The sequence below is a fragment of the Trachymyrmex septentrionalis genome, unplaced genomic scaffold (genome assembly GCF_001594115.1).
Source record: "Trachymyrmex septentrionalis isolate Tsep2-gDNA-1 unplaced genomic scaffold, Tsep1.0 scaffold18, whole genome shotgun sequence".
Taxonomy (NCBI): Eukaryota; Metazoa; Arthropoda; class Insecta; order Hymenoptera; family Formicidae; genus Trachymyrmex; species Trachymyrmex septentrionalis.
The window spans coordinates 579,611-592,160 of record NW_017304969.1 but is presented as its reverse complement, the minus strand read 5'-3'; the positions used below and the strand labels follow the sequence as shown (position 1 = coordinate 592,160).

Sequence of the window (12,550 nt, the reverse complement as noted above, 5' to 3'; positions counted from 1 at the left end):
CTTGGATATTTTTCGAATGTCATGTCATCCTCGTTTAAGATTTGTTAATGTAAATAACAAGAATAGAGTAATATCTGGGTAGCACTTGGGTGAGAAACTGAATATAATCCTAAAATTAATTAATTAAATCTCCAGATAAATGCGGAGGTCAATATGATCAGAACATGAACATGTCGTATATATAGTATACAGAAAGATGAAAATGCAAATTAAAATTAAAATAAGCACGTAAAAGCAATGTTTCTGTATGTAAATGTAATCCAAAGGAATTCATTTTCCTATGTTCCATTTACTGAATTCACACTGGATCCGACGTGTCATCATTGTATGACGTTCTACAACCAATCAGAAAGCAGAATTTTATTTCAAGTCATTGATACGAAGCAAAATACTGTTTTCTGATTGGTCGCAATACGTCGTATGGCGTCTGATCCAATGTGAATCTAGCAATTGATCCGAAGAAATTCATTTTCCTATGTCCCATTGAGCGGAACTTGCGGAATCAATGCGAGCCGCTATTCCGGTAGATCTAAACTAAATAAAGCAGAGGAATGAAAATTTGACTGCAGTGTCTGCAGTGTATGCTTGCATTGCAATATTTCGTCGGTGTGACCAACTTCTTAACCTGAATACTCATCGATTTCAATGATGGTTCATGAGGCAAAGCGATATTTTTTTTGTCAAACTTTTACTTATTTTTATGTGAAAATGATGTGTTCACAGTTTCTCAACAACAACTGTAGTGTGTCGCGATCACGACAGTAGGTCCACTACACATACGCACACATATATACACGATTATTTACGTCAGAACAACCAAAGAAAAGGTAGCGGTGTCTGGCGCTGCATTGTCACTGAGACGAGCGTCTGTAACCTGTGAAAAACTAGCAGCCAATCAGCGAGTTTTGCGTCGAGACAATCACAACGATTGGCCGTGGTAGGCTACGAATTTTTCTATAAAACTCGATACTCTCCGTGAATGATACCAGTATACTACAAGCGTTATAAGGTGACACTGTGTTACGAGTACAATATTACGAAACCGAGACTTCGCATGAGAGCAAGGCCAAATCCTCGCTCAACATTATAAATGTGTTACAAATAAATAACACGTAAATATATATCACGTTGGTCATCTCTATCAATTTTTCATTTTTTGGTGCCTCCTATATGGTACGTTTGCAAAGAAGGTGAACGACGTCTATATGGACTCTGCGGAATATCAACCATCGACGACAATAATTATGTGCCTTCACAGTAGAAGCCCATCAAACGTAGCTAAAGGTGGAACAATCGATGGGATATAGGCTAAGGGCAAGTACATTGCACGCATTTATCAGATCGTCGATCAGGCTATTCCCTCAATCCTTGTTAATTTAAAGTCTCATCATAGCCAAAAAAATTAGACTTCTGATTTAAAAACGAACGTCATTGAAATTGCAGATAACTAATTTAGTTGAAAAGAGATGGTACGACAAAGCCGCGTTGAAATTACGAAAAACGCGACTCAAGAAACTTTGTCACGCATACGAGGAATTCAATAACAAACTTATCTGATTAGATCCGAATGAGAACCACGGAAATGAATTTGCGAATGTGCAGGAAAGATCCTATTCTCTCGGTAAAGTAGAAGAGAAGGTTTCGTCGAACAGTGTGACTTTTCACAGCGGCTCGGAAATGATTGTCGTGAAACGACGCATAAAGTTACCTGAAGTTTCGTTACCCAATAAGACCTTTCGAAGGTCGTTATGAAAACTGGTTGTCATTCAAAAATGCCTTTTTCTCTATGACGGATATGCGATCAGACTTAACAGACGTAGAAAAATTACAGTATTTAAAATCCGCACTGACTGGCGACACAGATAATAAGATAAAGTTTTTGAAGGTTTGAATTACAAGCATGGAAATTGTTAACTCGCGCATATGAAGTGAAACAAATCTTAATTTCGCGCCACTTTTCATTGCTCATTAATCAGCCTATTTTAGAGAAAGAAACAACCGATGGCTTATCCAAGCTTGCCGACAACACGCAACAATATCGCGTCTTTAACCGCGGGAGTTAACGCGGAATCCAAAATTCACATAAATTTGATAAAGAGTAAATTTCCAAAGAATACGGCGGAAAGATGGAAAGAAATCCTCAATCGAAACGACTTTCCAAAGATCGATGATCTGTACGAATTTTTGTACAAGACGGCAGTTCGCGTCTCTAAGCGCGTTCGAACAGAATCACTCAAACGAGATGACGAAAGAAATTCCTCCGCCGGCAAACGAATATCTATCAAGATTTTTGTAGTCAATAGTAACTACATTGTTTATAAAAATAAACAGCATCCTTTATTTAAATGCAATAAATTTAGACAACTGGATATACCTAAACGTATCGAGATCATCAGAAACGCAAGCTTGTTACAACTGTATGCGTTCGCATTTGGGCAAAACGTGTAATTATACCAACTATACTATTTGTCAAAAGCGACATAATACTCTTTTGCATTTCGTTAAAAAACCGATCGTAGAAAAAAGCAACGACGTGAGCAATTCAAAACCAAATAAAGCCGAATGACAATTAAAGGTGGCGGACAACGGGACGACGTGTCTGACATCGACTTCACCCGCCTTAGTTCCCCAATTAATGACGATCGCGCCAATAACCTACAATGTAAAATTGTGATTTTAACCGGATCGAATGTTGCGCGTTGTTAGATACATGCGCGACATGTGCTGTCAATTTTATATCTAAAAGTTTCACAAAACGCCTAAATCTACACCTATAGCTGCATGCACAATACCGATCGGTGTAATTGACTCTGTGAGCACGATATCAAGGGACGTCACTCGAATCACTATCCGATCATTACATAGCGAATTTACAAAAAAATTAACATGCTTAGTAATTCCAGTGATTTCCGATTTAATCTTGGCTGAAGTTTTCCCACGAAATTTCATCAAAATATCGAATAACATTAAGTTAGCCGATCCGAAATTCCATATTCCACAACCTGTAGATTTATTAATTGGCTCCGGTGCGGCATTATCGATATTTTCAAGCGGTTAGATCAATTTATCTCATGCGGGTTGCGCATGTTTGTATTTGCAAAACACACAACTCGGCTGGGTTATTGCCGAGGGAACCACGAGTAGGAAACATTCAAGGAGCGCTACATGCTTAACTAATTTAGACCAACAGATTGCAAAATTTTGGTCTACGGAGGAAATAGCGATCGGAACGACGAAGTCCAATGAGGAGCGCGATTGCGAAGCACATTTCTTGAAACACATTATTCGTAATAATGACGGACGTTACGTAGTTAGATTACTGCTGTAATGTGAAACAGTTCGGATCACATACTACAGCGCTCAAACGCTTATACTCTCTCGAACGGAAACTTAATTCGAATCCAGAATTAAAAACATCTTACACAGATCATACAGAATATTTAGATCTAAAACACATGTCTTTGATAAACGAGACAGTAAACGATGATTTTCACATGCCGCATCATGCTATAATAAAGGCAGGAAGCAACACGACACGCATTCGCGTCGGCGAAAACTAATAGACATACCTCTTTGAATGATCTGTTGATGATAGGTCCCGTCATCCAAAATTACAGAACGAGTCATCATTTCAGAAATAGCTAAAATTTTCGATCCATTAGGCATGTAAGGACCAATTGTATTATTCGCAAAAAAAATAATGCAAGATTTATGGCAATACAAGACTGGGATGAATTTATACCCTCTAACATACATACCGCATGGATAGAGTTTGTAACGCAATTAAATATGATCAATGAATTGTCTATCGAGCGGACGGTAGTGATACCCGATTATACTAATATCCAGATTCATGGATTTTGCGATGCGAGCAATATCGAATACGGCGCTTGCTTATATGTACGATCAAGCGATAAACATAATAATGTACGTTGTCATTTGTTATGTGTCAAAAATAGAGTCGCGCCTCTCAAAGCTATAACTATTCCTCGCTTCGAGTTGTGCGGCGCGCTCCTATTGGCCAGGTTATCGCAAAGTACGCAGTGCATTAATCCGACAGGGTAGTATTTTGGAGCGACTCGATCATGGGTATTGCATTGGTTGAGGACTGCGCTTCATCTTTTGAAAACTTACGTATCTCATCGCGTCGCTCAAATTCAAGACATTACTGAAATTCAAAGCTGGTGTCATGTTAGATCGAAAGACAACCTGGCTGATGCTCTTTCTAGAGAGCAGTTACCAATCGTTTTCTTAAAAAATCAAACATGGTTTTTGAGTCCGTCGTGACTATCTGAGGAGGAAAGCAAGTGGCCAAACGGGATCATAGAGTCAATCGAGACGCCGGAATTAAGAAGGAACTACGTTTCTTACGGAGAAGCACGTATCGAGGACAACTATGTCCTCAGAAAACTGAAATAAGAATAATAAAACTCATTCAATCATCCTCTTTCGCATGTGAACTAAAGGAAATCGCAAACAATCAATCAATAAAAAGAAGCAATATCGCCGCATTAAATCCGTTTATTAATCAGAATGGTCTGATTCGCCGTCTTAAAGAATCAGAATTAACTTTTATACAAAAACATCCTATCTTGGTTTCGAGCTGTCATTTTATAACGGGTCTTATCATTCAAGAAACACATGAAAAATATTACCACGCAGATATTCAAACCACCCTTTACACTATCAGACAAAAATTCTGGTTACTAGACGGATTCAAGTGCGAAAAGTTGTTAGATCGTGCATGCGTTGCTTTCGGTTCAACGCGGACGTATTCAAATACAAGATGAGCGATTTACCTAAAGCACGAATATTCAATGCGTCCCTTTTCGCCTATACAGATGTCGACTTTTGTGGTCCGTTCTATATTAAACAGAAAAAATATGGAAACCAAAATCCTGTCAAAGTGTACGTCTGCATCTTCATTTATATGACAATCAAGACAGTCCACTTAGAAGTAAGCGATCTAAGTACTGACAGATTCCTAGCCGCTTTACGACGATTTATATCGCGACGAGGCATTCCGACACACGTTTATTCTGATAACGGTATAAATTTTGTCGGAGCGAACAATCGTTTGAAGGAATTGTATGTTCTTTTTAACTCCAACGAACATAAAATCCAAATAAATCAATTCTCAATTGGGCACCGTATTACGCATTTTATTCGTCCCCTTGCCCTACACTTCAGTGAATCCACAGTCAAATTTTTTAAACATTATTTTAAGCGTGTTGTCAGGGAACTTTTATTTAACCTTCGAGAATTAAATATCTTCGTTGTTGAAGTAGAAGGGATTTTGAATCCGAGCCCTATTTCATACATCTCATCCAATCCCAACGATGTCCTTGTTTTATCCTCTGCACATTGCTTGATCGGCCGACCAATGATTATGCCTGAGCCTGATTTCTTGTCTGTCTCAGCTATACGCCTATCTACCTGGCAACACATCAGCAAGATGTAGTAAGATTTTTGGTCACGATGGATACTTGAATACCTCAACGAGTTGCAGATCCGATGAGAATGGGTCAAGGACGGAGAAAAAGTTAATGTCGGCGCAATCGTACTTATCAAAGAAAAAAATCTTCCATATACCCAATGGTCTTTGGGTGAAATACTTTCAATGATATTGCCTTGAAAAATATCATTTTTTAGTAAAGAGGTGTTTTCCCTTAAACATGAGTTAGCGCACGTATAAAAAAATGTCTTTTAGATTTTCGTATTTAACAACATACCTTATGGAGAATCAAATCGGTTCCGGATAGTTGTAAACTTTCCCTTGTGAGATTTGAATGGATTTAGAATTGTAAGAGTGTCTGACCAGTTTCACAGTTTAATATATTCTAAACTATTGAGTGTCTGAGCAAATTGTGAAATACGTGTTGATTTTTTTTTTTATGCCCAACCTACTGGCAAAAGTTCAAAGCAATCAAGGAAAAACGCCTCGCGTTGTTCCCTTGCTGCGTAAGCGTTGATTTTCAAAGAAGTCTCCCGAATATTATTATGAAACCCAGATTGAACCACTGAATTAACAAACTGACACATAATATAATTGAGTAACAACAGTTTTTCTTTTTCTGTACACTGCGCTTTCGTGGGCCTCTGTTTATATCCAGAAAAAACTATCTTTTCCTTTGTTTATGATCAATTGTTATATTGTAGTGTCATGTAGATGATGTCATTTTCTTAGAGCTGTCGAATACAGGATCGTTGCTGATCACGAATGCGCTGTTGAGAAGTTTGTTGTATTATATGAGTAAATAATTATCGCTTGATTACGACTTTTAAGTCTATCAGTCTTTATCAGGAATGGAAGATCGTCGCTAACAAAATTTGTTGTACCGTAAATGTAAATAATAATCGCTAGATTTACGATTTTTAAAGCTATCGGGGACGGAAGATCGTTGCTGAGTGGCTGACAAGTTTTATTATATCGTAAAACTAAATAATTATCGATAAATTTACGATTTTTCTTACAGCTATCATATATATTTCTTATAGCTATAATACAATATACAATATTAAAGAATTGTATACATTGTGACCCGACCGAATGGTGCAGTCTGGCGTCCTGAGTCCTTCCACAGTTTAGGGAGCGGACGCATCTGCGCTTTTTCACGACGCTATTTGCGTGTCTCACGCGTTTCGCGTTACCGTTTTTGTTTCTATTTTTTGTGCTTTTCCGTACCGAGAGTTATTATAGAAACTGGTGACTCCCACGATCTTGGCAGATTGACGCCTCACCGGACCATGAAGAGAGAAGAAGGAAGACGGCCAAGATGGGAAATCGAGTAACGACCACTGTTGACGGATTTGCCGGGGCGCACGACACCTTGTCTCCTGGGTAGCACGCAGATGATATCATTCATTATTTCGCCCTTTGGTTGTCGCAAGACACCTTTTATCGCATCATCTTCCAGGCACAAGGCGGAACGAGGAGTGAAATGACGGGATGGGGATGGCCACTCTACGTCCCAAGGACGGCGAGAGCCCCGAGAAGGCGCCTCGGGGCCCCGAGGCGGCCCGAGAAGATCCTGCGGCCCTTCAAATTCCGCGCGCCAAAACATGCGACACGGGCATGACGCGGTTCCCGCGATTAGCAGAGCCGCGATGCCACGCGCCAATAAGACGCGATAAGGCCCCCTCGCGGGGATAACGAGCCCTGCATGCCCCCGGGAAGATCAGCGCCCGGCACTTGTGCTGTGGCCGAGATAGAAAGCGGACCTCGGAAGGACTCGGACAGCCAAAACCCCAAGGCGAGATAAATGAGCAAAGACGAGAACTAACCACTGCAGGAGGTCACGGTGAGACGAACGCGGTCACTTGTAAAGTTACCGGTTTTCGAATCCGGGAGGCGCGATTCTATCGAAACATTTTTTCGACCCTATCGTAGTGAGCGCACGTGGCATTGCCGTCCATTAGATTTCCGTGGAATACGAACAAACGGGTCACCTCCCGGAACGGTTATTCACAGTCGGGGAAGTTTTATTGCGTCAAGGTCACAGCCTCGTCATTTAATGTAAGCGTTTGTCGCGTGTCATGTTTTCGTATCGTATCGTGTCGACGTTCCGTACTGCCATATTGATGCGTGTCTTGTCATCGGAATCTTGCAGCGTACGATCTGCGTGTTTTAGAGTATCGGCGCTTTGTGTCATGATAATTACAATTGATTGTAGTAATTACTAGTGGCGATTATTCTGTCGTATCGAGATTGCGTAGCGTCAAGTTTTTGCGCCTCTTCTGTCCTTATCTGACCTTCGATCGAGGTGAAGCCCCGCGAGCGCGCACGAGGTCACGCCGTGTTTACGTTATAGTTCTTATCAAATTCTATCGCCGGGTGGAGCGGCGAATTATTGTTCGCATAATTCGCGAAAGTATCCTTGCGTGGCGTGAATTCGTGCCGCAGAATTCTAACGAAATTGGTACGCACCGCATAAAGCATTTCAAGGCCGGTGCGAAACAGCTATTGCGTTTGGTCAGATCTTATCGTCACTATTTTGTTCGGCAGATGTAAATGAAAGTCGAAGACTTGTTCAATATGCTTGTTATTTTTGTTATTACTAATTCTTGTGTGCTTTATTGTCGTTACTATTCGCTTCTCCAAACAATCCTCTATCCTCGACCACGAACCGCCCCCTCTGCCATTTCCGAGGCTGAGTTATCGGTTGAGAGCCCGTCGACGTTCATAGCCCGTTAGAATAGTGTATAGAGAAATATCGCGTAATTTCGAGAAAGAATGGCACGCTCACTCGTGCCTGGCGCTCAACTATTGTTTCGCGATTTTGTGTTGCCCTTAAGAGTGGCCGCGTAAAGACGCCTTTCTGTCACGTTTCGTTTAAAGTCACCCGTAATCCGATTGCATAAGGAAATCTGCTGTGAACGCGCGACGAAGTTGCGCTACGCTCGTGAGTGCGGTTGCAACATACTCGTATGTGTGATAAATTATAGAAATCAATTCCTTAAACGAGGCAGCTGGATCTTAAATGCTTGTACGATTCTGTGTGAATTTACACTCGTATACTACGTATGCAGTCTTTTGAAACGCGCTGAAATGATTTTTCGGTCTTGAAACATTAACTCTACTAAATTACAGCAATAATATCACGAATTAAATTGACTAGCAATTTAATAATTTGATGCTTTTTCGCATCTTCGAACGATCTTAATAATGCTGAGTGACATATTAAAATCTGTAAATAATTAATTCGTATTGCAAAAAATATTACCTCGGCTGGGAGTCGAACCCGGATCTCTTGTTTTCTGGGCAAACGTCTTAAGCCTTTAGACTACCGAGGCCTTAGTAATATTCTTCGCAATAATTGGCATATGAAGGAACAACGTCTATTTAGGCGACGAAAAAGCATTTAAGATCCAGATAAAAATTAATTATTTACAGATTTTAATATGTCACTCAGCATTATTAAGATCGTTCGAAGATGATGTCAATGCAATAGTTTAGTAGAGTTAGCATTTCAAGACCGAAAAATTGCGACGCGCGTTTTAAAGGATTACATACATAGTATTGTATATAAATTCACACGGAATCGTACAAGCATTTAAGATCCAGTTAGATCGTTTAAGGCATTGATTTCTATAGTTTTAATTATTGATAACTTCTTAGAATTATTAAATGAGATAATCATCATCGATTATGAATGCGATGCTGGATAACGATAAGCAAACTCTTAAAACGTGGGGTTAATTAATTTTATGATTTGGTGCGACCTGCCACCTGCTTTTTTACGTTTAGAGTGGAATCTTCGTCAAGCTTGAGTGACAGTTTTGATATTTACTATTGCGTGATATATTTTTCTATGTACTATTAGTCTTTTTCTTTAAAAAAAAAAATCTCTCATGATCTGTTTATTTTTAATTGTATTTCCATTTCCGCGTTTATTGCCTCCAACTACTCATTAGTGATATTTAATATTTTTTTCTTGATTGACATTTATGATAGCTATATAGCTATAAAAGCTATTATAGCTATAAGAAAAAAACATTTTTTTAATTGTTATTCGATGACTGCACCCGATCCTTAGAAATGCTATAAAGAGTCGTGACAATAAACAAATTCTTTTAAAACAAAAAAATCGGATGGAGTCTGCAGGACGTAAGAATTGTAATACAATAAATTTAATAATTAAAACGAAATTATTATCATCCAAATTACTTTTGAAACAGTTTCTTAACGTGAATTTAGGCCACCTTCTCATAAGTTTGTATAAATAAAGGTTCTACCAGTGACCAAAAAACTAAAGTAAAGATTATGTATAACTTTTTTGTTACATTTTTTAGATTTTTAGATTAAAATCGTTCCATTTTACTCAATGATCTTTTATATTCTGTATAATTAGTCTATACAGTTTGGTTTTTTACTGTAACCTTTAATATTAAGTAAATTATTGTCATTGTTTAAACATTTTATTGTTTCATTACACACATATTTTCCGTCATAATAGGGTACAGATCCTACTACCTTCGAGCTTGTTAAAAAAGTACAAATTCTACAAGAACGTATTTTGAAAATGTCCACTGATATAATTCATAAAGAGAGGAAGCTAAACGATACTGAAAAATTATATATGAATCTTCGTAACGTTTTGTCGAAGAATCAACCAAATTCGCAGAGAGAGACAAACTTAGATAAGGTTCAAAACATCTTACGTAAAAGGGGAGAAAAGATTAAGGTAAGCTCAAATAATGAAACTTACAAAAAAGGTTTGATTAGCCGATAATTCTCAAAAATTAAGAGGGGAAACTCAAGTAAGTAGCTAAAAATTCATCAATTTTCGAGAATTTATTGTAAAGAATATATTGAATCAATCTTTTTGAAACTGTCAATATACTTTGTTATTTAATTGTAAATTAAAAAAAAATTTTATTTTTATAATATAAGTATAATTAAATATTAATGTTATAAGGGGATGCCCAACTATTAAAAAAAAAGGATACCTCGCGCCGTGGAGTATAGGGACAGACTAAGGATTGCTATGCTTCTAAAATAAAAAATTCAAAATGGAATTAATTAACATTCCCAAAAAATTAATGAATATATGCTCAACATAAATTTATTTTTAAGTTAAAAAAGGCAAAAATAGAAAAATAGTGACATTTAAAAAAAAAGATGCGTATTAAAATACATAGTATTAAAAAAACAATTATTTATTTCAAAAACATTTATGTAAAAACAGATTCATGCTGTGAAGTAAATGCTATAGAATATGTGTACGCAGAAAAAGTTTGTTGTTTAAAAATCGTTTGAGCTACATTTCACGCCGCTCGAAAAGTGTCGTTTCGAGAAAAACGCGTAATTTTTTTTATAGTAATATTTTTAGAACAAAAAACATTTTTTGGAAACTTACAGTTGTTTTATGCTAATCTGCAATGCCAGGTTCGAACATCTTCTTCCTCAAATGTTTAGATCTGCGGAAACCACTCAGCACAGCGCGCTGTCGCCACTAATGGCTGTATAACTGGCTTAAATTTTCGAATTTAGTTTTATGACTTTGATATTTTGTTCTATATGTTATATACTATTGATTTATGAAAAAAAAATTTTTTTCAACTTTCTACATGAGTTTTCCCCCTTAAGCATATGTACACCTAATCACATAGCAATTTTCTATTTCAGCTGAGAAATGATATTATAGATGAAAATACCTTTTTAAATTAATCTAATTTTCCAAAAAATTAAGAAACTTAGAAAAGTACTTTCTAGTTATGATGCTTGAAAGTCACAATTTCGCCAGCATTAGCATTATGCAAGATGTTTTACTGACTACTAAAACCTTTTGAACGTTGTTCAGGGTCATGTCCTAGATAACATTTCATCAAAATCAAGGTCATTGGAGATTATTTGTCTTATTTTCATTTTTACATAAAAATAAATTTTAAGTGTAACATTGATCTTAACAAATGTTATCTATTTACAAAAATTGATCTGACTTTGACCTGACCTTGGCGACATCACACAAGATCAAACTGATAAGTTTAGTAAGTATATCTTTTTGAACCCTACAACTTTGTCTGAAATTTTTCTGTAAAACTTATTACTGTGATCAAAAAGTATCCGAACTTAATTTTTTAAAAATTGCGGGAAAACTGTAAATCAAATTCGTTTTCTTTGCAAGTTGGTATACATGTCCTTCACATTTGGTAAAAAAATCATGGCGTTCCTTTAAGCCGTTTGAGAATGGTAGTTGTTTATGCCAGTAAAAATTTTTGTGCTCGGCGATTTTTATCAAAAACTGTTGAGCAAAAAATTTATTTGAAATTTTGCGTTACGAAATTTTGTTCACAAACGCATTTATAATGTTGCAATCATTGCCATAAGCTTTTTGTAACATTTCAAATGTGTTTTTTTTGCTCAATAGTTTACGATAAAAATTGCCGCACACAAAAATTTTCACTGACATAAACAACAAATATTCTAGTCATTCTCAAACGACTTGAAGGAACGCCATGATTTTCTTATTAAATGTAAAGAACATGTGTACCAAGCAAAGCAAACGGATTTAATTTATAGTTTTCCCGCGATTTTTAAAAAATAAATTTCGGATATTTTTTTATCAGAATAGTATTTCGGCGGTATTCAGGTGTCCTGATTTTTTTTAGACACTCTTATACAATGAGTGTTTCAAATCATCTGTACCACCCTTTTATCTTCGCAGGATAAGTGTTATCAATTATAAAAGTGTTCAGACAAAAGTTGTAATTCAAAAAGATCTATTTACTGATCTTATCAGTTTGATCTTGGGTGGCGTCCCCAAGTCAAGGTCATATCGATTTGTCAAGATCGAAAAACCATTGGAAATTATTTCCATTTTTTGTATTAAAAATTTATTTTTCTGTAGATATGAAAATAAAACATATAATTTCGAATGATCTTGATCTTGATAAATGTTATCAAGAGATTTTAGCTAAAGTCAAACTGTTAAAATCAATAAATATTATAGATCTTTTTAAACACTACAACTATTGATAAGATCAATAAATACGAGTAGATCTTTTTAAACTTTTGTCTGGACACTTTTACAATTGGACGTTATTTTGC

General features: G+C 36.8%; 1 protein-coding gene across 1 annotated transcript in view; it reads left to right on the top strand.

The window, feature by feature from the left end:
- LOC108746593 (cilia- and flagella-associated protein 58-like) overlaps window positions 1-12,550 on the top strand; it is a 78,201-nt gene that overhangs the window by 31,529 nt on the left and 34,122 nt on the right. Inside the window, exon 2 of the mRNA XM_018483455.1 lies at window positions 9,957-10,184. Coding sequence (XP_018338957.1) covers window positions 9,957-10,184 — 228 coding nt within the window. The remainder of the gene's footprint in view (window positions 1-9,956; window positions 10,185-12,550) is intronic.